Source organism: Hyaena hyaena, unplaced genomic scaffold, assembly GCF_003009895.1.
Source record: "Hyaena hyaena isolate Hyena2069 unplaced genomic scaffold, ASM300989v1 scaffold_12, whole genome shotgun sequence".
NCBI lineage: Eukaryota > Metazoa > Chordata > Mammalia > Carnivora > Hyaenidae > Hyaena > Hyaena hyaena.
The window spans coordinates 6359799-6383985 of NW_024080644.1; the positions used below are offsets into that span (position 1 = coordinate 6359799).

The following is a 24187-nucleotide window of genomic DNA, read 5'->3' on the forward strand; positions in this document are numbered from 1 at the left end:
TGCTATATGAAAATATTCTTTAATCTTTAAAAAATTTTTTATTGAAGATATAATAGACATATAACATTGCAGTAGTTTTAGGTATAAAAATATTCTTGTAGCCTACTAGAACTGATCCAAGAATTCAGCCAAGTTGCAGGGTACAAAATCAACGTACAGAAATCGGTTGCATTTTTATACACCAATGATGAAGCAACAGAAAGAGAAATCAAGAAACTGATCCCCTTCACAATTGCACAAAAAACCATAAAATACCTCGGAATAAACCTAACCAAGGATACAAGAGATCTGTATGATGAAAACTATAGAAAACTTATGAAGGAAATTGAAGAAGACACAAAGAAATGGAAAAACATTCCATGCTCATGGATAGGAAGAATAAATATAGTTAAGATGTCATTACTACCTAAAGCACTCTACACATTCAATGCAATTCCAATCAAAATTGCACCAGCATACTTCTCAAAACTAGAACAAACTATCCAAAAATTTGTATGGAACCACAAAAGACCCCGAATAGCCAAAGTAATACTGAAAAATAAAACCAAAACGGGAGGTATCACCATCCCAGACTTCAGCCTCTACTACAAAGCTGTCATCCTCAAGACAGTATGGTATTGGCACAAAAACAGACCCATAGACCAATGGAACAGAATTGAGAACTCAGAAGTGGACCCAAAAGTATACAGCCAACTGATCTTTGACAAAGCAGGAAAGAATATCCAATGGAAAAAAGACAGCCTTTTTAACAGATGGTGTTGGGAGAACTGGACAGCAACATGCAGAAGAATGAAACTAGATCATTTTCTCACACCATGCACAAAAATCAACTCAAAATGGATAAAGGACCTGAACGTGAGACAGGAAACTATCAACACCCTAGAGGAGAAAGCAGGAAACAACCTCCTTGACCTCCACCGCAGCAACTTCTTACTTGACACATCCCCAAAAGCAAGGGAATCAAGAGCAAAAATAAACTGTTGGGACCTCATCAAGATTAAAAGCTTCTGCACAGCCAAGGAAACAACCCAGAAAATTAATAGGCAACCAACGGAATGGGAAAAGATAGTTGCAAATGACATATCAGATAAAGGGTTAATATCCAGAATCTATAAGGAACTCACCAAACTACACGCCCGAAAAACAAACAACCCAGTGAAGAAATGGGCAGAAGACATGAACAGACACTTCTCCAAAGAGGACATCCAGATGGCCAACAGACACATGAAACGATGCTCAGCATCCCTCCTCATCAGGGAAATACAAATCAAAACCACACTGAGATACCACCTCACGCCAGTCAGAGTGGCTAAAATGAGCAAATCAGAGAACTCTAGATGCTGGCGAGGATGTGGAGAAACGGGCACCCTCCTACACTGTTGGTGGGAATGTAAACTGGTACAGCCCCTCTGGAAAACAGTGTGGAGGTTCCTCAGGAAACTAACAATAGAACTCCCTTATGACCCAGCAATAGCACTGCTAGGAATTTACCCAAGGGATACAGAAATGCTGAGGCATAGGAGCACATGTACCCCAATGTTCATAGCAGCACTCTCCACAATAGCTAAAACATGGAAAGAGCCTAAGTGTCCATCAACAGATGAATGGATCAAGAAGATGTGGTTTATCTATACCATGGAATACTACATGGCAATGAGAAACAATGAAATCTGGCCATGTGTAGCAACATGGATGGACCTTGAGGGTGTTATGCTGAGCGAAATAAGTCAGGCAGAGAAGGACAAATATCATATGTTTGCACGTATAGGAGGATTAGGAGGAACTTGACGGAGGAACAAGGGGGAGAAGAAGGGCGGAAATGGTGGGGGAAAGGGAGAGAGGCAAACCATGAGAGACTCTTGAATGCTGACAAAAACTGAGGACTGATGGATGTGGGGGGGAGGGGGGATGGGCATGGAGGAGGACACTTGTGGGGATGAGCACTGAGTGTTATGTGGAAACTAATTTGACAATAAACTATTTGTAAAAAAAAAAAAAAAAATATTCTTGTGGGGGCAACTGGATGGCTCAGTTGGTTAAGCATCTGACTTCAGCTCAGGCCATGATCTCATAGTTCATGGTTTCAAGTAGTGACAGTGTGGAGTCAGCTTGGAACTCTCTCTCTCTTTCTCTCTTCCCCTCTCTCCCCCTCTCCTTGTGCTCCTCCCCCACTTGTGCTTTCTCTCTCTCTCAAAATAAATAAATAAACTTTAAAAAATATTTTTGCTGTTTAGAGATTATTTTAGGCCAACATGCCATGATCAACATATTATTTCAGCTTAATTTTTGCTCATATTATATTATGATTATTGAGGATATTGATAACATAATGATTTATAATTCAATGAGTGATCCTTGTTACTGCCTTTCTCTTTTGTATTTCTGCCAATTCTGTGGACAAAGGTAACATACTCAACTACTTAAGTTTGCCCCCACCCCTTCTTCTGGTCACAAATATATGTCATTAACGACTATTAAGATTTTCTAAAGACTTTTTCCTGGAGATGAAAGTATGCTTGTTGCTCAAAAGTAAGAGCTCATAAGGAATAATTATCAAGTCTTAGATTCAAGTTAATAAAATCACTGCACTAATTCACAATTAGATAAAGGCTGTTTAAAAATATTTGGGGATTGTCTTTTCTACAATATGTTGGAATAGATGTTCAGAGAATCCTCTCTCAACTGAAGAATTTAAGTTAAACACACATACAAGGTAGGAACAAGGATCCACTGTATTGAGTCATCACTGGAAATGACATTTGTTGTGGGATATGGGCTACTCTGTGGTGGCCTGAAGTCTTGTATCTTGGGGTCATAACTGAGAATCAGGGAAAAAACTCTCAGCTAAAGAGCCCACATTTACATGGCTTGGGGTCGAAATTTCACATTATATTTTTGGACTACCAGGCCCCAAATTAATTATTTAGCTTCTTAGTCCTTCATCTCTCATCAGAGAAAGGGAATCAAGAGGTATCCCTACAAGTTGAAATCATCTCTTGCTTGTTATTAACGTTTGCTTTTGAAAGTTATATTACAATGCTGATATTCCCAAGCTGGAGGGCATTGAGGTGATCCATGTGGTAGGTAGCCTCAGAAGAACCTCAGAAAAGTTATACCAGAGACACATGCTCTGTGTAGATTATTAAAGAGCAACTGGAGCAAATTATTAGAAAAAGCGATATGTAGGTTATATAAACTTGTACAAACTTAATTTTTACATGTACAAGTTCATTTTCTTAGTGCTATGTTAGGAGTTGCTCTAGATTGTAAACATGTATGATTATAGCTATCTAAAATCATATTCATGAAACACATTGTTATTGCAATTAAAATAAACTTAAGGATTATTCTTACTAAAGAATTACTGTGTTTTTTAAGTTTATTAATTTACTTTGAGAGAGAGAGAGAGAGTATGAGCCAGGGAGGGGCAGGGAAAGAGAGAGAATCCCAAGCAGGCTCTGTGCTGTTAGGTCACAGCCCAATGCGGGGCTCAAATTCATAAAACCATGAGATCATGGCCTGGGCTGAAGCCAAGAGTCAGATGCTTAACCAACTGAGCCACCCAGGTGCCCCTAACAAAAATATTTTTAAAAGGAAGTATAGGTTCCTCAAAAAATTAACAACAGAACTCCCCTATGACCCAGCAATAGCACTGCTAGGAATTTACCCAAGGGATACAGGAGTGCTGATGCATAGGGGCACACGGACCCCAGTGTTCATGGCAGCACTCTCAACAATAGCTAAAACATGGAAAGAGCCTAAGTGTCCATCAACGGACAAATGGATCCAGAAGATGTGGTTTATCTATACCATGGAATACTATATGGCAATGAGAAAGAATGAAATCTGGCCATGTGTAGCAACATGGATGGAACTCAGTGGTGTTATGCTGAGTGAAATAAGTCAGGCAGAGAAGGACAGATACCATACGTTTGCACATATAAGTGGATTAGGAGGAACTTAACGGAGGACCATAGGGGAGAAGAAGGGGAAAAATAGTTGGGGAGAGAGAGGGGGGCAAACCCTGAGAGACTCTTGAATGCCAAGAACAAACTGAGGGATAATGGGGGTGGGAGAGAGGGGAAGGGGGAAGATGGGCATGGAGGAGGGCACTTGTGGGGATGAGCACTGGGTGTTATATGGAAACCAACTTGACAATAAACTATTTAAGAAAAAAAATTAATGATTAAAAAAATAAAGTGAAACTAAGTTTAAAAAAAAGAAAAAAAGAAACCCCCAAAGGCACTGCCTCACAAATTGCTAAAATTGCACTTAATAAAATATACCGTACCAAAAAATAAAAAATAAAAGGAAGTATAGTTGACATATCTCACAGTTAATTATAACACCTTTCTTAGTGTTGCTTACTATCAGAAGCAAATTCAACTCTCCTTTCTCCCTCATCTCTCTATATCCAATGTGCATCAGATGCAGCTGTGATGGACACTGTACTGCACTAACCACACTCCTTGTTAGGAATGAAGGACTTATTTCTGTAGCTATAGGGAATGATATTCGAGTATGAAAATCAGGTCAGTCCCTTTGGCCATGACACTGAATTGAAAAAAAAAAAAATGCTTCCTCCAAGGTCAAATCTCCTTCCACATGCAGTCCACTTTTAATGACTGATCAACACAGCAGCATAAAGGCTCAGTCTCCTTCTCTTAATTTGGGACAACTCCAAAGGGCCACCCTAGCTTAGGAGGCCCCAACTGAGCTGAGTAAAAGCTTTCACTGGGCCTGTCAAGAAGCCTAACTTCTTTCTCCCCCTGGTCAATAAACCTTCTTACCTTCCCTTTCACAAGTGTTGATCATAATATCCCCCTAATAAATGTCCTAACAATCTCCCATCTCAGAGTTTGAATCTCTGGAAGCCCAAGATGTTACAGCATGATTTCCTATTTTTATTTCTCTTAAAAGAGCCCCTCCGTTTTTTAATCCACTGCCAATGGTCTAGTTCAGCAGGCCCTTAACTTTCACTTAAGATGGTCAATGTGCACTTTTTGTTCCATTGCCAGAGAGGCATTCAAATTCAATTCTCCACATCACACACTTTAAAACATGATTGTAGCTCACTGCAGGCTATGCGAAAATTCCAAATCCATCAACTTTTCAAAATTTCTACCTACCAATCAATATGGCATGATCCCCACTATAATAGATACTCTCAGTGCCCAACAAAAATCTCTGCAGACAGTTCCATAAACAGCACTGGTTTTCTAGGACTTTACCAGTGGGGATTGAGTCACTGCCATGGGAATCTGCCCTAAAGAGCAAACTTTAGCCAATGATGGACAGGAGTTAATGGATAATTACCACAATTTGCTTACCCTTTGCCATGACAATTCTCTCTGAGGGTCCCCTGTGAGCTTCCCCAGGTCTCAGCAGTAGTTCCTTATCTAGCTTACTTTTTATTGACTTTCTCCCTTCAGCATCTTACCTTCCCATTCTCTCAGAGTGCTTCCTGTGATCAACTTTCATTTAAACTACGTGTAATTAAACTCTTTTCTCAAGATGCACAAATAGTGAGAAATGATCAACTAGAATACTGCTAAAGGCTCCTAAAAGATCTCTCAGACCTAACTGCCCTCTCTGGCCCCTCGTCTCTGTTTTATATTTTACCTCTAGATTTTTATTTTTAAAACTCTGTTGACTGAAGCCCTTCAGAATCCTCAATGGCTCCCACTGCACTAAGAAGTAAAACAAAACTCTTCCCATCAAAGTCTGCCTGTATTTCTAACTGTATTCCACCTGCATTTCCTACCGTAAACTCACACTGCAGGCACACCTTTCTACTCATTATTGACATGAAGTATCTTCTCTGTGTTTTCAATAAGGTTTCCTCTGCTCTATTGCTCTCGCCACCATATTGGCTAATAAATCCCAGCTTATCCTTTGAGGTCCAAATCAAACCCCTTATCCTCTAAAAAGATCTCTCACACCCACACTGTTAGGGTCAATATTTCCTGCTACCATGCTCTCCCATGCCATGTTTAAACTTTTGGTATATCAGACTGTACCTTGCACTGAGATGATTTATAGATACCTATTTCTACCACCAGATAGGAGTTCCTAGAAGGCAGGAGCCATGATACTCATTCTTGTATCCATGTCTGATATTCGAAATAATTAACCCATATTCTAATCCGGCCAATCAGAAAGGACATGGGATGGAAGTCCTGGGGCCTGCTGATAAGTCATGTGTTAACCCTTTGATTGTCAATGGCTTGTTGGGGAGTCCTGAGGAGCCTGATGGAGGAGCGCTGGTGACTACAGTGGCAAGGGTTTTACCATAGTGGAGCTCGAACAATTGAGTATTTGCCAACATATGAGGAAAAGCATCTGTTACAATATTTTAACAAACAGTGCATAATTGGTTGAATGTCAGCTTTGTTCACAACTACTGTAGTTATCAAGGCTTCCCAAATTATAGAACTTTAGTAAATAATTGTTATATAATTAAGAACAGGCTGAAAAGGAGTAGTTTTTTTTAGACCAGTGATGTACACATGCACATGAGTACACTTCTTTAACCAGCACAAGTAGGAATATTCTCATATATGTATGAAAAGTTTATAGTCTAGTTTTTTCTTTTTAATATCACGTCAGATTAACAGTTGTTCAGAAGCAATTTCCACTAACTGAAATACTGGAGAACTTTTCTAATCACAGTATCAATAAAAATGGAGTGGGCCTTCTTTACAGGCTCAGCTTCTTCCAATCATAATGTCAACATGAATTCAACCCTAAGGGAGCGCCCTGGAAAGAGCAATCATGATAGTGTCTTGCAAATAGTTATCAAAATTATGAAGCTGGCAACTCATCGTGTGTAGCCAGCAACATTTGCTAATTCACTGTCACCAAACGATGTACCCTGAGTTGCCTTTAACTTCCCCAAATTCCTTTAAACCAGCATGTTAAATGAGTCCATATCTGTTCACTGAAAATATGATGGAAATATGGAAATTTTACGGTCTCAAAAAGGCTGCCGAGATGAACAAAAAGTGACTATCCAAAGGAAAGACATATTAAATATGATTACTTAATTATTTGGAGCTCCATTTCCATAACTCTAAGAGTCTGATTCATAGAACTGGGGCTTTGTTCTGTTTAAGTGAGTCATTAACATTTCTAACACAACAATGCTGGAATGTGAGGTTCCTCATATGTAATTTCTCATACACTGCAGAATTCTCTGCCTTTCATAGAAAAGGAAACTGAGATTTAATATGTTTATCAAAACTAATAATGGCAAATCTGAATGATTCACTGTCCTTTACAAAGACTAGTTAACATTCTAAAACTAAGCGGAAATCCAACAGTAAGAGCGTTGTCAATTGATTCTCAAAATAAGAACTGAAATTTAGATTTCTGAAAATTAATTCAAATCTTCTGCATTACGTAAAAAAATGACAAAATATGATATTTTATTGAAATGCTAGGAAGAGGTTCACTACAGCCTAAAATCTAAAATAGAGAGAAATATTAATTGGGTTTGTAAAGCCAAACATGTGAAAAGTGATGGGAAGATTTCAGAAGATGCTAATAACTATCACTGTGGTGACATGGAAGGTCAAGCCCGCTAGAAGCAAACAGTGGATGCGAGGTGGGTGTATGCAGGTTGGCTCTTGCTTTATAGCACATTCTATGACAGTGGTATTGACTGGATCAGAATGTTTGCCATTCTGAAATTTCCCTTTTCCTTCGTAATAGCGTTGGCATACTAGGTGTAGACCCTTCTATGCTCAGTATGGACCCTTTCCTAAAACATTCTTTGTTGAGGGAAGCAAGGATGAGATACTAGTTCTTCCAGGGAGCACAAGATTGCTACTAGATGTATACTTAATATACTTCTAAATTATACTACCCATTTACCTACATTATAATGATTTCATCAGCAGGAGCCAACCGCTGTGGGACATTTAAATCCCTCCCACATTCTCTCTTGTTTTTTTCTTCTATGCTTCTCACACACCCTCCCTTCAAAAGCTTATGGGAATACCCCTCACCACTATTCCCATGCAAGCAATTATGTTCAGGGATCAATGCGGTAATGTGCATAAATGAATGCTTTATTAGAGACAAAGGAAGAAAACTTCACACACCAAAGACTTTAACCTATTTTTTCATATATCAGTTAAGTGCATATGCTTGTTTTTATAAGACCTATTCCCATTAACAGACATTCTCATAAGCTATTATCTGGCTCATAAATGGGTAAAAGTATTTAAAGTTATTTATCACATTTTATTTTTTAATTTATTTTTAAATGTTTATTTATTTATTTTGAGAGAGATAGAGCGAGAGTATGTGTGAGTGGGGAAGGGGCAGAGAGTGTGAAGGGGAGAATCCCAAGCAGGCCCCATGCTTAGCATGGAGTTGGATGTGAGGTTGGATGAGATCATGCCCTGAGTTGAAAACAAGAGTTGGATGCTCAACAAACTAAGCCACCCAGGTGCCCTTTTTATCACAATTTTAAATTTAAATACTCTTAACTAAATATTTCTACTTCTAGAAATTTGTCCAATAAATGAATTCAAATAAATGGCCAATAGAGTATAGCACTAGACATAAAATGCACGTCCCAAAGCTCTGATTATTCAGAAAGCTAATGACCGAAATGGAAAACTAAATTTCCCTCTGGGTCATTTATTAGAAAGGGGAAATATAAACTATATTTTCTCTTTCTTCTCATCATATATCTGTCCTAGTGTGGTGGTTAATAATGTTTTACTAATGGTTTGTTACCTTTGAATATACCACGTTTCCAAGGCGAAATGTGTAGAATATATGGAATTGTGTTATCAGGGTCTATGGTGATGGCTGGACTTCCCCACACCATTGGAAGATCTGAAGATACCTAGACAAGAGAATTCAAAGAATTACATAATTCCAATATTTACATCAAATTCGTATAACAAGCTAAAGCATAGAAAGAAATGAAAATGTAAATACTACCATTAAAACTGTGCGCCTTTATTTTTTAAGTATTTTATTTTTAAGTTTTTTTTTTTAAATTTTGAGAGAGAGAGAGAGACCACTCACAAGAGAGTGTGTGCGTGCACTACGGCAGAGAGAGAGGGAAGGAGAGAATTGAAAGCAGGCTCCACACTGAAAGTAGGGAGTCCAATGTAGGGCTCTGAGCCAAAATCAAGAGTCAGATGCTTAATCGACTGAGTCACCCAGGCGCTCCAAAACTGTTCACCTTTAAATGAAAAGCAAACCAGAAAAATACTACATATAGTAAAGGAAAAATCTGATGAGAGCCTTTTGAAAAAGCAGAACAAGGAAAATGATTCTTTAAAAAAAATGCTTATTTTCTGTTGCTACTTATAGCAAGACCACTGATGTTTAGACAACTTGAATATCTTTTACGGACCATGCAAAATTTTCTTTCTTTTTTTAAAATGTTTTATTTATTTCTGAGAGAGAGACAGCGTGAGCAGGGGAGGCTCAGAGACAGAGGGAGACACATAATCTGAAACAGGCTCCAGGCTCTGAGCTCTCAGCACAGAGCTCGACGCGAGGCTCGAACCCACGAACTGTGAGATCATGACCTGAGCCGAAGTTGGATGCTTAACTGACTGAGCCACTCACGTGGCCCCCCCCATGCAAAATTTTCTTATGCATTTTTATGTACAAAAGACGAACAATTTCAATGAATTTTACATCAGTATTACTAGAACAAATAAAGACTATTTAAGCAGGATTTGGCCATAACTCTGGTTAAATCCAACCTTCAGATTACTGAATGGTACATCTCACTACCTCCCATTGCCTAGGCAAATACTAATCTACTTTGTGCCTATAGATTTGCCTATTCTGAAGAATTCATAGAACAGAGATAATATGTGGTCTTTTGTGATAAGCTTTTTTCACTTGGCATGTTTTCAAGGTTCATCTATATTGTAGCACATATCTGTATATCGTTTTTCACTGACAAACGATACTAAATTGGGTGATATGCCACATTTTGTATACCCATGTATAAGCTGATGGAAATTTGGGTTCTCTCCACTTTTGTCTATTATGAACAATGCTGTGATGAAAACATATACAAGCTTTAAGGTGGACACAGATGTTCATCTCTTATGGACATACATCTAACTAGGAGAGGAACTGTTGGAGCATATGGTAACTCAATGTTTAATCTTTGGTGTTACTGCTTTCCACAACTGGTTTCCAAAATGACTGCACCATTTTCTTTTTCACCAACAAGGAAGGCATCGTGGCTCCTATTGCTCACCATCTTCTCACAAAGATTTTACTATCTGCCATTCTGATGATGGCCATACTCATAGGTGTGAAGTGGTATCTGACTGTGGTTTTGATTTGCATTTCTCTAATGGTTACTATGTTGACCATCTTTTCATGTGCTTATTGATCATTGGGGAACTATTTAAATTCCTTGCACATTTTGGGGTGCCTGGGTGGCTTAGTCAGTTAAGCGTCCGACTTTCGCTTAGGTCATGATCTCGCGATTCGTGGGTTCGAGCCCCACGTCGGGCTCTGTGCTGACTGCCAGCTCGGAGCCTGGAGCCTGTTTCAGTCTGTGACTCCCTCTCTCTCTGACCCTCCCCTGTTCACGCTGTCTCTCTCTCTCCCCTAGAAATAAATAAAACATAAAAAAAAAACATTAAAAAAAATAAATTCCTTGCACATTTTATTTTATTTTATTTAATATTTTTTATTTATTTCTAGGAGAGAGAGAGAGAGAGAGAGACACCGTGAGCAAGGGAGGGTCAGAGAGAGAGGGAGTCACAGACTGAAACAGGCTCCAGGCTCAGAGCAGGCAGTCAGCACAGAGCCCGACGCGGGGCTCGAACCCACGAACCGCGAGATCATGACCTAAGTGAAAGTCGGACGCCTAACCGACTAAGCCACCCAGGCGCCCCTTAAAAACAATGTTACTTCTCATTTTATTATGGATATATGGCGTATGGATACTTTCTCTAATTCTCTGGGTTGTTTTTTTCACTATGTTTTCATTTGATGCACGAACATTTTAACTTTGAAGTTCAATTTGTTTATTTATATTTATTGCTTTGTCACATGTGGTTTTGTTTTCATATCTAAAACAACAATTGCCTAACTCAAATTCCTGAAGATTTACTCCTATGTTTTATTGTATGATTTTTATAGTTTTAGTTATTAAATTTGGGTCTACAATCCATTTGGAGTTTACTTCTGCATATGGTATGAGTTAGAGGTCCAAGTTCATTCTTTTGTGTTTGACAATACAGTTGTCTCAGCACCATATTTTTAAAAGAAGCTATTCTGTCTCCATGAATTCTCTATGCATCCTTGTTAAAGACTAATTGACCATTATTATAAGGGTTTACTTCTGGACCTTCTATTGCATTCCATTCACCTATATGTCTACCTTAAGCCAGTAACACATTTTCCTTAATATCATAGTTTTGTAGTTAGGAGTTGGTAGTAAGTTTTAAAATCAGGAAGTATGAGCTGTCCACTTTTTACTTCACAAGATTGCTTTGGCTCTTCTGTGTCCCTTGCATTTCTGTATAAGCTAAACGATTACCTAGTCAAATTCTGCAAAAAAAAAAAAAAATAATAATAATAATAAGTTGGGATTCTGATAGATACTGTGTTGAATCTATGTATCAATTTGCATATTAAGGACATCATACCAATATTAAGCCTTCTGATCCATGAGCATGAAATGTCTTTCTATTTATTTGGAATTTAATTTCCTTCAAGGATATTTTGCAGTTTTCAATGTACAAGTCTTGCTCTTCTTTTGTTAAACTTGTTCCTAAGCATTTATTTTTTATTTACAATTGCATCAAAAAGAATAAAATGCTTAGAACCAGTTTGACAAAAATCAATCATTTGGTTATTAATTTCATTGTGAATTATTCACTGCTACAAATTATCGATTTTTGTATATTGATCTTGTATCCTGCAAATATTCCAAATTCATTTATTAGTTTTGATAATATATTTCATGAATTCCCTAGAATCTTCTATTTATAAGATCATGATATCTATAAATGGAGACTGTCTGATTTCTTCCTTTCCAATGTAAATGCCTTTTATTTCTTATTCTTAAACTAACTGTACTAGTTGTATCTTCAGTATAATGTTAAATAGAAATTGCAAGAGTAGAAATCCTTGTCTTGTTCTTGACCACAGGAGAAAATAATTCAATGTTTTACCTTTAAGTATGATGTTAACTGTGGGATTTTCATGGATGCCCTTTAGTATGTCTCAACTACCCATAGAATATTCTCCAGGATAGACTATGTCTTAGGATATAAAAGGTACCTCAATAAATTTAAAAGGGCTGGAATCATCTCTAGTATGTTTCTTAGACAACAAAGAAATTAAAGTAGAAATAAAAAATGGAAAGAAACTTGGGAAATCCTTAAATAGGAGTGCCTGGGTAGCTCAGTTGGTTGAGCAGCTGACTCTTGACTTCAGCTTAAGTCATGATCCCAGGGTTGTGGGATCAAGGCCCTGTCAGGCTCTGTGCTGAGTGTAGAGCCTGCTTGGGATTTTCTTTCTCTCTCTCTGCCCCTCTCCCCTGCTCACTCTCTTTCTCTCAAAAAAAAAAAATAATAATAATAAAATAAAATAAAAAAAATTTTAAAAAATCAGTCCTAAATAACCAATATGCCAAAAAAGAAATCCCAAGGAAATTAGAAAAAATGTGGAGTCCATATAATGAATGATTCCTTTCTTTTACTGTACTTTCAACTCCAGTTTTTAAATAATTTCGAAATAATTATTGCTATTATCTGTTTATTGGAACTTTTCATTAATTCTTCATAAAAGATTTCTTTTAGTTCATCGAACATATTTACAAAAGCTTGTTTAAAGTCTTTGTCTGATAACCCTCCATGCGCGCCCTGCAGAGACAGCTTCTAGTGTCTGCTTATTTTCCTGTGTATGGGCCACACTTTCCTATTTATTTGTCTCATAATTTTTGCTGTGGAAAAATGTGCCTTTTAGATAAGGCAATATAGGCAGTTTTGGAATCAGATCATTAATTCCCAACGGTTTGTTTTTGTTGTTCTATTTTTTCTTGTTTGTTCTCTGCTGGTTTAGTGACTTTTCAGGACCAATCTTGTCCATCCTGCATTCACTACAGCATGTGAAGACTCAAGTCCCCGCTGAGTTAGCTTAGTGGCCAGCAATAATTTGTCTGAGGTTTCTTTAGACGCCTGAGAATGGTAAACTGTCTACCCTTTGTTGCGGAGCACTGCCTTTGTGTTGTGACACACCTTCAGCATTCGGGGAGCTGAAAGCGCTGCCTTAGCCTTCGCTTCCAGCTTCCATAGTGTCTCTATGTCTATGGAGATGGAAAACCTGGCACCCTCTCAGGGCTTCTCTGGTCAAGCGCACGATGCTACCCATGCGTGTGGCCTGCTTGCTCCCCAGGGTTACGTCAGAGCTATTAAAATCCCCTAAGGACCTCTCACTCTCCAGATATTCTTTTCAAGTTTTTGGCCAAACTCTTGTTGGGCAGAGCTGTTTTTGTAGCCTCAGGCACCTACAGTGTCAAATAATAACTGCTGAGTATTTTTTGGCAAATATCCTGAAGACAGGGCCTTTCCGACAGAGCAAGATTTGGGACAAGTCAGGGAATGGCAATACTCCGCTAGTGGGGCATTGCTAAAGAGGGAGCTGCAAGAAACGTCAAATTGTGACAATGTCCTGAGGATGGGAATTATGAGGAGATCCATACTCACTCTGCCTCTTCTTTGTTTGCAAGGCTGCAAGTTTTCATAGCTATTATCGCTGCAAGATTGAGGAGTTGAGGAGAGGGGATAGAAAGAGGCCAAATAAAAATACCACAAATCTTACCAAGATTCCAAGATTTTCTTCAATAAATATTCCTCAGATTGTCTTAAGTTTTTGTTTAATTTCAGGGTCTGAAAATTTTCATTTTGACAACTTGTGCCAGTGTTTTAATGCTTTTAAGGAGAAGCTGATTTATGAAACTCCTTACTCTACCATTCTGGAAGTCCCATATCTCTTGTTTTCCTTATTGCAGAACTAGTTTCCACAGCAATGTACCTGTATCCCAATTATGTTCTTTGATTTTTAATTTTCTCTTTCATATTAAGGAAGTTACGACCTCCTACTGAAAACTACTCTTGTAGCAGTAAGATGAAATAGGAGTGAAAAGGCTTTTTAAAAAGGCATAAAAATGACTACTAGCAGTAATGAAAAACAGAACAAAGGTCTGTAAAGAATACACTGAGCTTGAGTTGTTAGCAGACTGTCAAAGTGCAGGTGTATAGCAGTTGAGAATGAAGGACTGAGATAATACACGCCTTGAATAAAAGTGTGGATTTGGCATTTGTATCTAGATGGCAGTTTGAAGCCAAGAAACTGCCAAGTGAGATGTTGTAAAGGCATACGGATACTTCGGAAGATGCAAACCTGAAAAGACATCAGAAGGTTAGAGGAATAAAGGAACCAGATAAATAAGAATCAAAAGCAAGAAATGGCAGGGAAGTGAGGCATACAGAATCGTATAAAATAAATGGCGAAGAGTGTTAAGAAGGCAGACCGACACTGCCAAACACTACAGGAATTTTGAGGCAGATCCCTTGGTCAAATAGCTGATCATTTTTGACCAAAAGGCAAGTGTGATCTGTGGCAGCGGTTTCAGCACAAAAGAAGAGCTATAAACTGACCACCATAAATTAAGAAGTCAACATGTAATCATCACTTTTTCAAAAAGTTTAGGAATCATGGACAATAAAGACAGTAAGAGTTGATATAGAGAACACAGTGAGGGCTGCTGGAGGGGGATGGGCTAGATGGCGTGTGCACATTAAGGAAGGAAACTGTTGGGATGAGCACTGGGTGTTGCATGTAAGTGATGAATCAGTGAATTCTACTCCTGAAGCCAATATTACACCATATGTTAACTAATGGGAATTTAAGTAAAAACTTAAAAAAATAAATAATTTAAAAAGGTGATAATAATTAAAGGAGTAGTATAGAGACAAGTTTTCTCTTATTTTTTAAAAAAAATTCTTAATGTTTATTATTTATTTGAGAGAGAGAGACACAAACACACACAAAGAGAGAGAGTGCACAAGTTGGGGAGGGAGACAGAGAGGGGAAAACACAGAATTTGAAGGAGGCTCCAGGCTCTGAGCTGTCAGCACAGAGCCTGACATGAGGCTCAAACTCACAAAGTGCAAGATCATGATCTGAGCCGAGCTCGGATGCTTAACCCACTGAGCCACCCAGGCACCCCAAGTTTTTTCTTATAATGGAAAAATAAGAGAATATTTACAGATTAAGGGAAATAATCCTACAAAGAGAAAGATTTTGAATGAGAAAAAGAGCAGGGTAAAGAATGTCAATCAATCTTGAGTGCACAGAAGTCAAATTCATTTCACAGAAGACGGGATGAAGATGGAGAATCAGAAGGATTTCAGTGGTACCAAAGCAAGTGTATGATGAAAGCTCAAAGTATAAAGATCCTCTGCTCAGCCTTTCTCCTTAGTACTACCTCAATTGTTCCCCAACAGAATTTCCATTGAAAAGCAAGCAATAAACTAAATATTATGAATGAAATGAAATGGCAAAATTCATAGTGCTCATCATCCTGCATTGATTAAAAACAATGGTAAATTTCATGGAGTGTCTGGGTGCCTCAGGCAGTTAAGTGTCCCACTTCAGCTCAGGTCATGATCTCACAGTTGGTGAGTTTGAGTCCCATGTCGGGCTCTGTGCTGACAGCTCAGACCGGGAGCCTACTCTGGATTCTGTGTATCCCTCTCTCTCTGCTCCTCCCCCACTCATGCTCTGTCTATCTCTCTCAAAAATAAATTTAAAAAATTTTTTTAAATTTTAAAACAATGGTAAATTTCAAATAAAGAAAGGTGATATTGTATCTATTGATAATATCTCTAGGAAAAAAATTTTTCTTAAATATTAAATACATTTCTGTTCTTTTATAATTGTTGGAGCTCTTTAATTATAGAAATATGTGGCAGGCACCCAGGTGGCTCATTTGGTTCAGCATGCGACTCTGTATTTTGGCTCAGGTCGTGATTTCACAATTCCTAAGTCTGAGCCCTGCATTGGGCTCTGTGCTGACAGTGCAGAGCTTGCTTGGGGTTCTCTCTCTCCTTTTCTCTCTGCTTCTCCCCCACTTGTGCTTGCTTTCTCTCTCTCTCTCTCTCTCGATAAATAAACAAATAAATAAATAAATAAAAACTTCAAAAAAAAGACGTTAAATATAAAAATATGGAAAATCTTCCTTGGAAAGCTATTATGTGTTTGATACTATAATTTATGCTAGGTATAAATATGTACATAAGAGAGGCATGCCCCTTTTCTCAGTTTATAACCTGGTGGAAAACAATAAATAGGTAATAACAATATGAAATAGTATGTATGATGGTGGAACAGGTAAAAAAAAATGTCAAAGTGCATGAAACGCATCTAACCCTTAATTTTATAATCCATAAATTTTAAAAGCTGTTCAAAATTTTATTTTTATTAAAGTTTTTATGTTTATTTATTTATTTTGAGAGAGAGAGAGACAGAGAAAGAACAAATGGGGGGTCAGTAGAGAGAAGGAGAGATAGAATCCCAAGCAGACTCTGCACAGTCAGCAGACAGCCTGATGTGGGGCTTGAACTCATGACCTGTGACATCATGACCTGAGCAGAGATCAAGAGTCAGATGCTTGGGGTGCCTGGGTGGTTCAGTCGATTAAGCGTCCGACTTGGGCTCAGGTCATGATCTCAGGATTCATGGGTTCGAGCCCCGTGTCGGGCTCTATGCCAACAGCCACCTCAGAGCCGGGAGCCTGCTTTGGATTCTGTGTCTCCCTCTCTCTCTGACCCTCCCCTGCTCACGTGGGCTCTCTCTCTCTCAGAAATTAATTTTAAAAAACTTAAAAAAAAAAAAAAAGAACAAAAAAGAAGACGTTTAACTGACTGGGCTACCCAGGTGCCCTCCAATCGTTTTTTGAAAATGTCTTTTTATCATTATTTAGGAAAAGTGGCGTCTAAGACTTGCCCTAAAGAACTAAGAGGAGTAAGGCAAACAGAGAAATGGAAGATAGGGAGGAGGGTAGAGATTTCCAGACAGGAGCAAAAGGAAATTGTTTACACAGGGCTAGGTGCTTCTGGGGCCAAGCGTGCCAGGAGACGAAAAGAAGCAGATGAGCTTTAAATTTTTTTTTTTACATTTATTTATTTTTAAGAGACAGAGAGAAACAGAGCACAGACAGGGAAGGGGCAGAGAGAGAAGGAGACACAGAATTTGACGGAGGTTCCTTCAGGTCAGAGCTTGAAGTGGGGCTTGAACCCACAAACTATGAGAGCAGATGAGTTTTTAAAGGTCAGCAAAAGCCACTTCAGGGAGCATGGATTCTATCCTGAAGGGAAGAGATGACAGAACAAGTTTCAGTAGGGAAGTGGCAAGATGAGATTTTTGTTCTTTTTTTCTCTTTTTAATGTTTTTATTTCTGAGAGAGAGAGAGAGAGAGACAGACAGAGACAGACAGACAGACAGCAGGAACAGGGGAGGGTCAGAGAGAGAGGGAGACACAGAATCCGAAACAGGCTCCAGGCTCTGAGCTAGCCGTCAGCACAGAGCCCGACACGGCGCTCGAACCCACGAACCGTGAGATCATGACCGGAGCCCAAGTCGGACGCCTAACCGACTGAGCCACCCAGGCGCCCTGAGATTTTTGTTCTTAATATTCACTCCATTTGCCATTAAGAAAAGAAGAAAATCAAAGCACATATTATTTTCAGGATTACAAAAAAAAAAAAAAAAATCAGAAGGCAAACCCAGAGAATTTCCAGACTTCTGTAATACCCTCTGAAAATCAGGCACCTATGATGGATAGGTATGTGAATCTTCTTTCAAAGATTCTCTTGGGCACACCACAATTTGTAGATAAATGTGGGAGCGGGGAGTGAAAAAAATTAATTTTAGGATTGAGTTAAATCAAGTGAGGAAAGCCAAGTGAAAGGCCTCATAAAAAATAAAGATGTAAATAATTATGCACTTCTTCACATTCCCACTATTATTCATGCTGATAAATGATAGGATACTCTATTGAAATTTTGTGTCTACAGATTTCACATTAAAATTGTATGTATGAGCTGTCCAAAATATTTTGAAAATGCCTCTCATACCCAATTTCTTCAGATCAAAGTACATGATTCAAATAGGTAGATTTTAATCTGCTTTATGATTATATATTAATACTTACATATAAAACTTGTTTGATGCTATTTCAACTTGACAATTGAAAAGAAATTTAATAGTTCTTGGCCTAACAAAAAGGAGAATTCTAAGCATCTCCTTAGGTGACACTGCTTCACCTAGTCAAGTAAAATTAAGAGGTTTTGAAATTTCATATAATTCAATATGGTCCTTTTGAAAACATTTTCAGACTTAAAGAAAAAAAATCTTACCTTAAATGTTTGGATGGTCTTTGTATAATTGGGCACCATTATGGATTTATATGTCACTTCTCCTACTTGACAGTCTATAACGATGTGTTCCAAGGCCAGGGGTCTTTTTCCAATCCCTTTTATGTCAAAGACATGCTCCATACCATCTGTTTCATTCTGTAGAGTAAGCTTGCCCTGTGACAAATCAGCCAAATTTCAGCTCTATAGGAGTCCCAGTCAGATACCGAACAATCTCTGCTATCTGATTAACTTTGAATCTGATTAATGAAATGAGCTTTCAAGGAGATGTCAGTCATTGACTTTTCCCGTGTCTGTCTAAATGCTTCTACTGAATGAATAAAGATGAATTTCCTGTGAAAGCTCTGTATTTCTCTGGACTTTCTCTAAATGACAGAGTTTATATAGGCCTTCTCATACATAGCAATTTGATGCGTTTTTATGTCCTTGTCAAAGGAATATGTCTTAAGAAAGTATTCTCTGAAGTACCACACACGTTAATGAATAAAAACAAAGGAACAATGATTTTACTTTGTTAAACATTTTGTGTAAAAATAATCTAGACATCAAGTACTGGCGGCCAGTGGCATTGTGAATTTCAGATTCAAGTTAAAACATTTATTAAAGTTTCAAGCAGGGTGAATACTGATGATCAAAATCATAGAAGATATAACTTTTCTGCAAAAAGATTTATCATAAATTAGACAGGTTAATATCATACATCAGTTTATCAACATTATTAATACTAGGGGAAAAAATAAGTTCATACCATAATTTCACACTGCAAAATAGGTCTGAATGTGAGAGGATACTGCACAGTTTCACCTGGTCCAACATATAAAACAGAAGGTCCATAAAACCATTCTCCTTCTATAGTAACCTGATACTTCCATTCATTCTTTGATTTGTTATTCTAAAGTGTGGGAAAAAATGTAGAAACATGTCAGAGGGATGATGCAGATGAAGTTGAATTAGATATTAATTCCTGGTGCTTTTAATAAAATTATATATTATATTTTAAGTTACATTTCAGAGAAATTACCACTTGAAAGTCATAGTTGTTAAGAACGACTATCAACAATGTGAACATAAAGCATGAGGATGTCTACTTTTCAATGTCATATAGGCTGATCCATGGGTTCATTGTTAAAGAAATATTTGTTTAACTTACTAATTATGGTTAAAATTATCAAACGGTCTTAGAATTACACATTCTACTCCTAATTATGGGCAATCTATCTGGCAGATTGTTCAGACAGCAAAGCTTACATATCTCATCAGAACAAATTTCTATGCGTTGAGTAGACTTTTGTTATATCTTTAATAGTTAAACGAACAAAGAAAAGCCAACTTCTAGTCTAGGAAATTCAACATTCCTTACAAATATATAACTTTCTTCTATGCTGTAGTATCACTCTGATAGCCAAGCTACAGCCAATCATTGTTCTTAGTGCCTACGAACCCATCTTGATTGTGAAGATCACAACCAAATTTGAAGTAGAGAAACTAGAGAGATCATAACTCTTCCTGGGAGAACAAGGAATTCCTTTTGAGTAGCAATGTGATGATAAGGAAGTTTGAATTAATTTTTTAAGGAAGGAGATCCAACAAATGTGATGAGTGACGTAAGTGACATGGTAACATTTATATTCAGGAAAAAAACTCTGACATCAATGTGGAAAAACAAATGGTAGCTGATAATGCAATTAGTAATTATAATAGTACAAGATGAAGGCTTGGAGGACTTTAATTGAGACGGTGGCAGTGGGCATGAAGAAAAGTACAAAAAATGTCTGCACTTACTATTGGAATATTCTGAGTAAGGGCTTCAAATGCTGGTGTTTCAAATTCAAGCCTGGCCTCTGGGCCTTCTTCATTTACTATGCCTTCAATGCAATAGACACGCACATCATACCGTGATGTCAGCAAAATTTTACAAGGGTAGCGTCCAGCGCTGAGAGGAATAAATCGTAAAGGAACTAGAACGGATCCATCTGCAACTATCAAAAACATTTAAAAAATAGCTTAATCATTTTTGATGACATAAATCCTAAAATTCATTATGAGGTAAAGCAATATTTAATACTATTGTATGTAATGATATTGTATAATCTAGAAGAGACTCTCTCATCCTGAAGTAATACACTACTCCTAAATCTCCAGGGCATAACAAGCAAGTTTATTTATCAGTGACAGAATATATCTTGCATAGGTCACAGGAAGATCTACTCCATGAAGTCACTCAGGGACCCACGCTGTGAAAGATTCCACTAGTTTGTAACTATACTATCAGGAACACCTCTCTTCCTTTGTTGACAGGTCAGGGGAAGAAAAGTGGCTGAAAGTTGTTCACAGGCTTTTCAGTGCTCAACTCAAAAGTAATATACTTCCCATTGGAGAGCCTGGGTGGCTCAGTCAGTTAAGTGTCCAACTCTTGATTTCGGCTCAGATCATGATCTCACAGTTCATGGGTTTAAGTCCTGTGTCAGGCTGTGCACTGATAATGTGGAGCCTGCTTGGGATTCTCTCTCTCTCTCTCTCTCTCTCTCTCTCAAAATAAATAAACATTTTTTAAAAAAACAATACACATTACAGATGACCCTTGAATAATATAGGTTTCAACTGTGCAGGTCCACTTATACACAGAATTTTTTCAATAAATACAATACAGGACTGCAAATGTATTTTCTCTTTCTTAGGATTTTCTCTCATCTAGCTTACTTTATTATAAGAATACAGTAAACAATACTATAACATGCAAGATGTATGTTAATCAACCGTTAGTGCTATTGATAAGGCTTCTGGCCAATAGTGGGCTATTAGTAGTTAAGTTTTGGGGGAGTCAAAAGTTACATAGGGATTTTCAACTGTGCAAGGGTGGTTGTTCCTGGCACCTGTATTGTCCCAAGGGTCAGTTAACTGGCCAGAATAAAACCCATGGCTCTATCTAACTGAATGGGGACAGAAAAATAAAATAAAATAGATATGTGGAATATGTGCTGAGCGTTACGGTCTGCCACATTTCTTATTTATTTATTTATTTATTATTTTAAGTTTATTTTGAGAGAGAGCATGTGCAAGCATGACAGAGAGAGAGAGAGAGAGAGAGAGAGAGAGAGAATCCTCTATGCTCAGCATAGACCTTAAGTGGGACCCTGAGATCATGACCTGAGCTGAAATTAAGAGTTGGATGCCCAACCAACTGAACCTCCCAGGCGTCCCTGTCTGCCACATTTCTATGACTTAGGGGTACTCTGTCCCACAGTAATCAAAATAATTTGCAGCATGACTAGCAGATAGAAATAATATTTCCATAGTTAAAAACCAAGGGAAGCAGAAAGAGGCATGACCAAATAATACTTCTAATATCACCTTGTTATATCATTAACCTTAAGTCAATAGTTAACAGCAGTTCTTAAGGTGGGTAGGCTTCTATGTTGGCCTTTTCCTTCTAATCAGCACTCATTTTTTCTCTGAAGGTCACCATTTTCTTACTCTCCATGAAATGAGAAAATAGTTATAAAAATCTCTGAATACTAAAACAGGGTGTAGTAAAAGAATATAACACAAATTTCACCACTAATGGCAAAGTATTTAAGTAACAGATAAAAAAGAAATGATAAAAAAATGATTAAAGCCCAATTCTGTATGAGGGAGTTCTCTGAAACCAAGAAAACAAATCAACCTTATCGACCAATGACCAGATGAGTATTATGACATTAATTAGCTAAAATTTTAATTCGTTCACATTTAGCACCTCAAATGTTAAAAATGGCAAACCTGTTTTCAAATACACTGAAGTTTATCCCAAGAAAATTAGTCATTCCTGCAAGAACAGTAATTGCTTTAAATCATTTTTTTTTTTTAACAAATAGTTTACTGTCAAGTTGGTTTCCATAGAACACCCAGTTCTCATCCCGACAAGTGCCCCCCATCCGTGCCCATTTCCCCCTCCCCCCCCACATCCATCAGTCCTCAGTTTTTGTCAGCATTCAAGAGTCTCTCATGGTTTGCCTCTCCCCCTTTCCCCCAGATTTCCCCCCTTCTCATCCCCCACGGTCCTCCATTAAGTTCCTCCTAATCCTCCTATACGTGCAAACATATGATATTTGTCCTTCTCTGCCTGACTTATTTCACTCAGTATAACACCCTCAAGGTCCATCCNCCCTTTCCCCCACCATTTCCCCCCTTCTTCTCCCCCTCATTCCTCCATCAAGTTCCTCCTAATCCTCCTATACGTGCAAACATATGATATTTGTCCTTCTCTGCCTGACTTATTTCACTCAGTATAACACCCTCAAGGTCCATCCATGTTGCTACACGTGGCCAGATTTCATTCTTTCTCATTGCCATGCTTTAAATCATTTTAAAATGGAATTGGGGATTTGCATTTGTGTGGTATATGTTAGGTGTTATATATTATAAAAACATATTAATTACATGTTCTGTAGCATGCTGTATATTGCTAAATGTCATACATTGCTATATGTCATATATAATATATATAATGTTAGTGTGATACATTGTATATTAAAACCCATGGACAGTGGATCACATTTGGAATCTATATTACATCTAACCAAAGTTCAAGATTATCAGCTGGTCTAAAGAGAAAACAAAGGCTGTCAGAATTTGTTATTTTTTATTCTATCCTATTCAAGTACAAATTCAATTTCAGAATAAAAGTTTTCTGGTCAAAAAGGACTCCAGGCACATTTTATCATCTGTTATGCATTGAATGTTTTCATTCTGAGAGAATTATCTGAGTTGGGACAACATCATTAAAGCAAAGCAGGTAAGATAATCATGTGATCAAAATGTGTTGCTTTATTAACAGACATAAAGAAACCTTATCATTCACTTTCACAAACAGACTGAAATGAAAATATTTAGATTAGGTAATTTAAATAAAATTACACTGCTTAGAATAGGAAATTTAAGCAACTCAAGAGTAATTATTATTCTCATCAAAGACAGAGAATAACTGGCCATTTAACAGTAAACATGATTGAAATGCACAAGTCCCAGGGTAAAGCTCCTACCAAAAGCTTTGTTATGTGCTATTCCCTTTTCCCTAAAAATATCCACTTCTTAATGATATTGAGTCTGAAAGTGAAAACCAAGGACATTCTTAAGTGAGCATTTTCCAACTCATGAAATGTTCATGAGTACAGACCCTAAGGAATGCATAGTGCCAGCCTCTCTCCTTTACCAGTCCAAAAAGGAATCGATCTTAACAGTGGAATTCATGGAAATGATCACTTTTTTTAAATGTTTATTTATTTTGAGGGATGGAGGGGCAGAGAAGGGGGGACAGTGGATCTGAAGCGGGCTCTGTGGTGACAGCAGCGAGCCCGATGCGGGGCTTGAACTCATGAACCGTGAGATCATGACCTGAGCTGATCAGATGCTCAACTGACTGAGCCACCCACACACCCCATGGTCACTTTATTTCTGAAGGTACACTGATAAAACAATACTTACTTCTTTTCTTAAACACCTGAGGTAATCTAATTGATTCATGCTAGAAACATAAGTAGGAATATTATCATAAATTATCAACAAGAAGTCACTTCTGAATTAAGGCATTTGTCAGCCAGTATCTACATTCCCTTAAGATGTAAAATAAGAGAGGTAGAGAAGAGTGGGATTTTTAAAAATGTGGAAATTTTACTGGCTACATTATGTCATGAAACTATCATTTTCTTTCAGGGATATGTTTTTTTCAAAGTATTTTCCAGTTCTGCACTGCACCAGAA

At 37.7% G+C, this 24187-nt stretch overlaps 1 protein-coding gene across 1 annotated transcript in view; it reads right to left on the bottom strand.

Moving 5' to 3' along the window:
- CFAP47 (cilia and flagella associated protein 47) overlaps positions 1-24187 on the bottom strand; it is a 500885-nt gene that overhangs the window by 175663 nt on the left and 301035 nt on the right. Inside the window, exons 47-50 of the mRNA XM_039256279.1 lie at positions 20232-20428; positions 19198-19341; positions 18432-18605; positions 8749-8860 (exon numbers count right to left, since the gene is read on the bottom strand). Of these exons, the coding sequence (XP_039112210.1) occupies positions 8749-8860; positions 18432-18605; positions 19198-19341; positions 20232-20428 (627 nt within the window). The remainder of the gene's footprint in view (positions 1-8748; positions 8861-18431; positions 18606-19197; positions 19342-20231; positions 20429-24187) is intronic.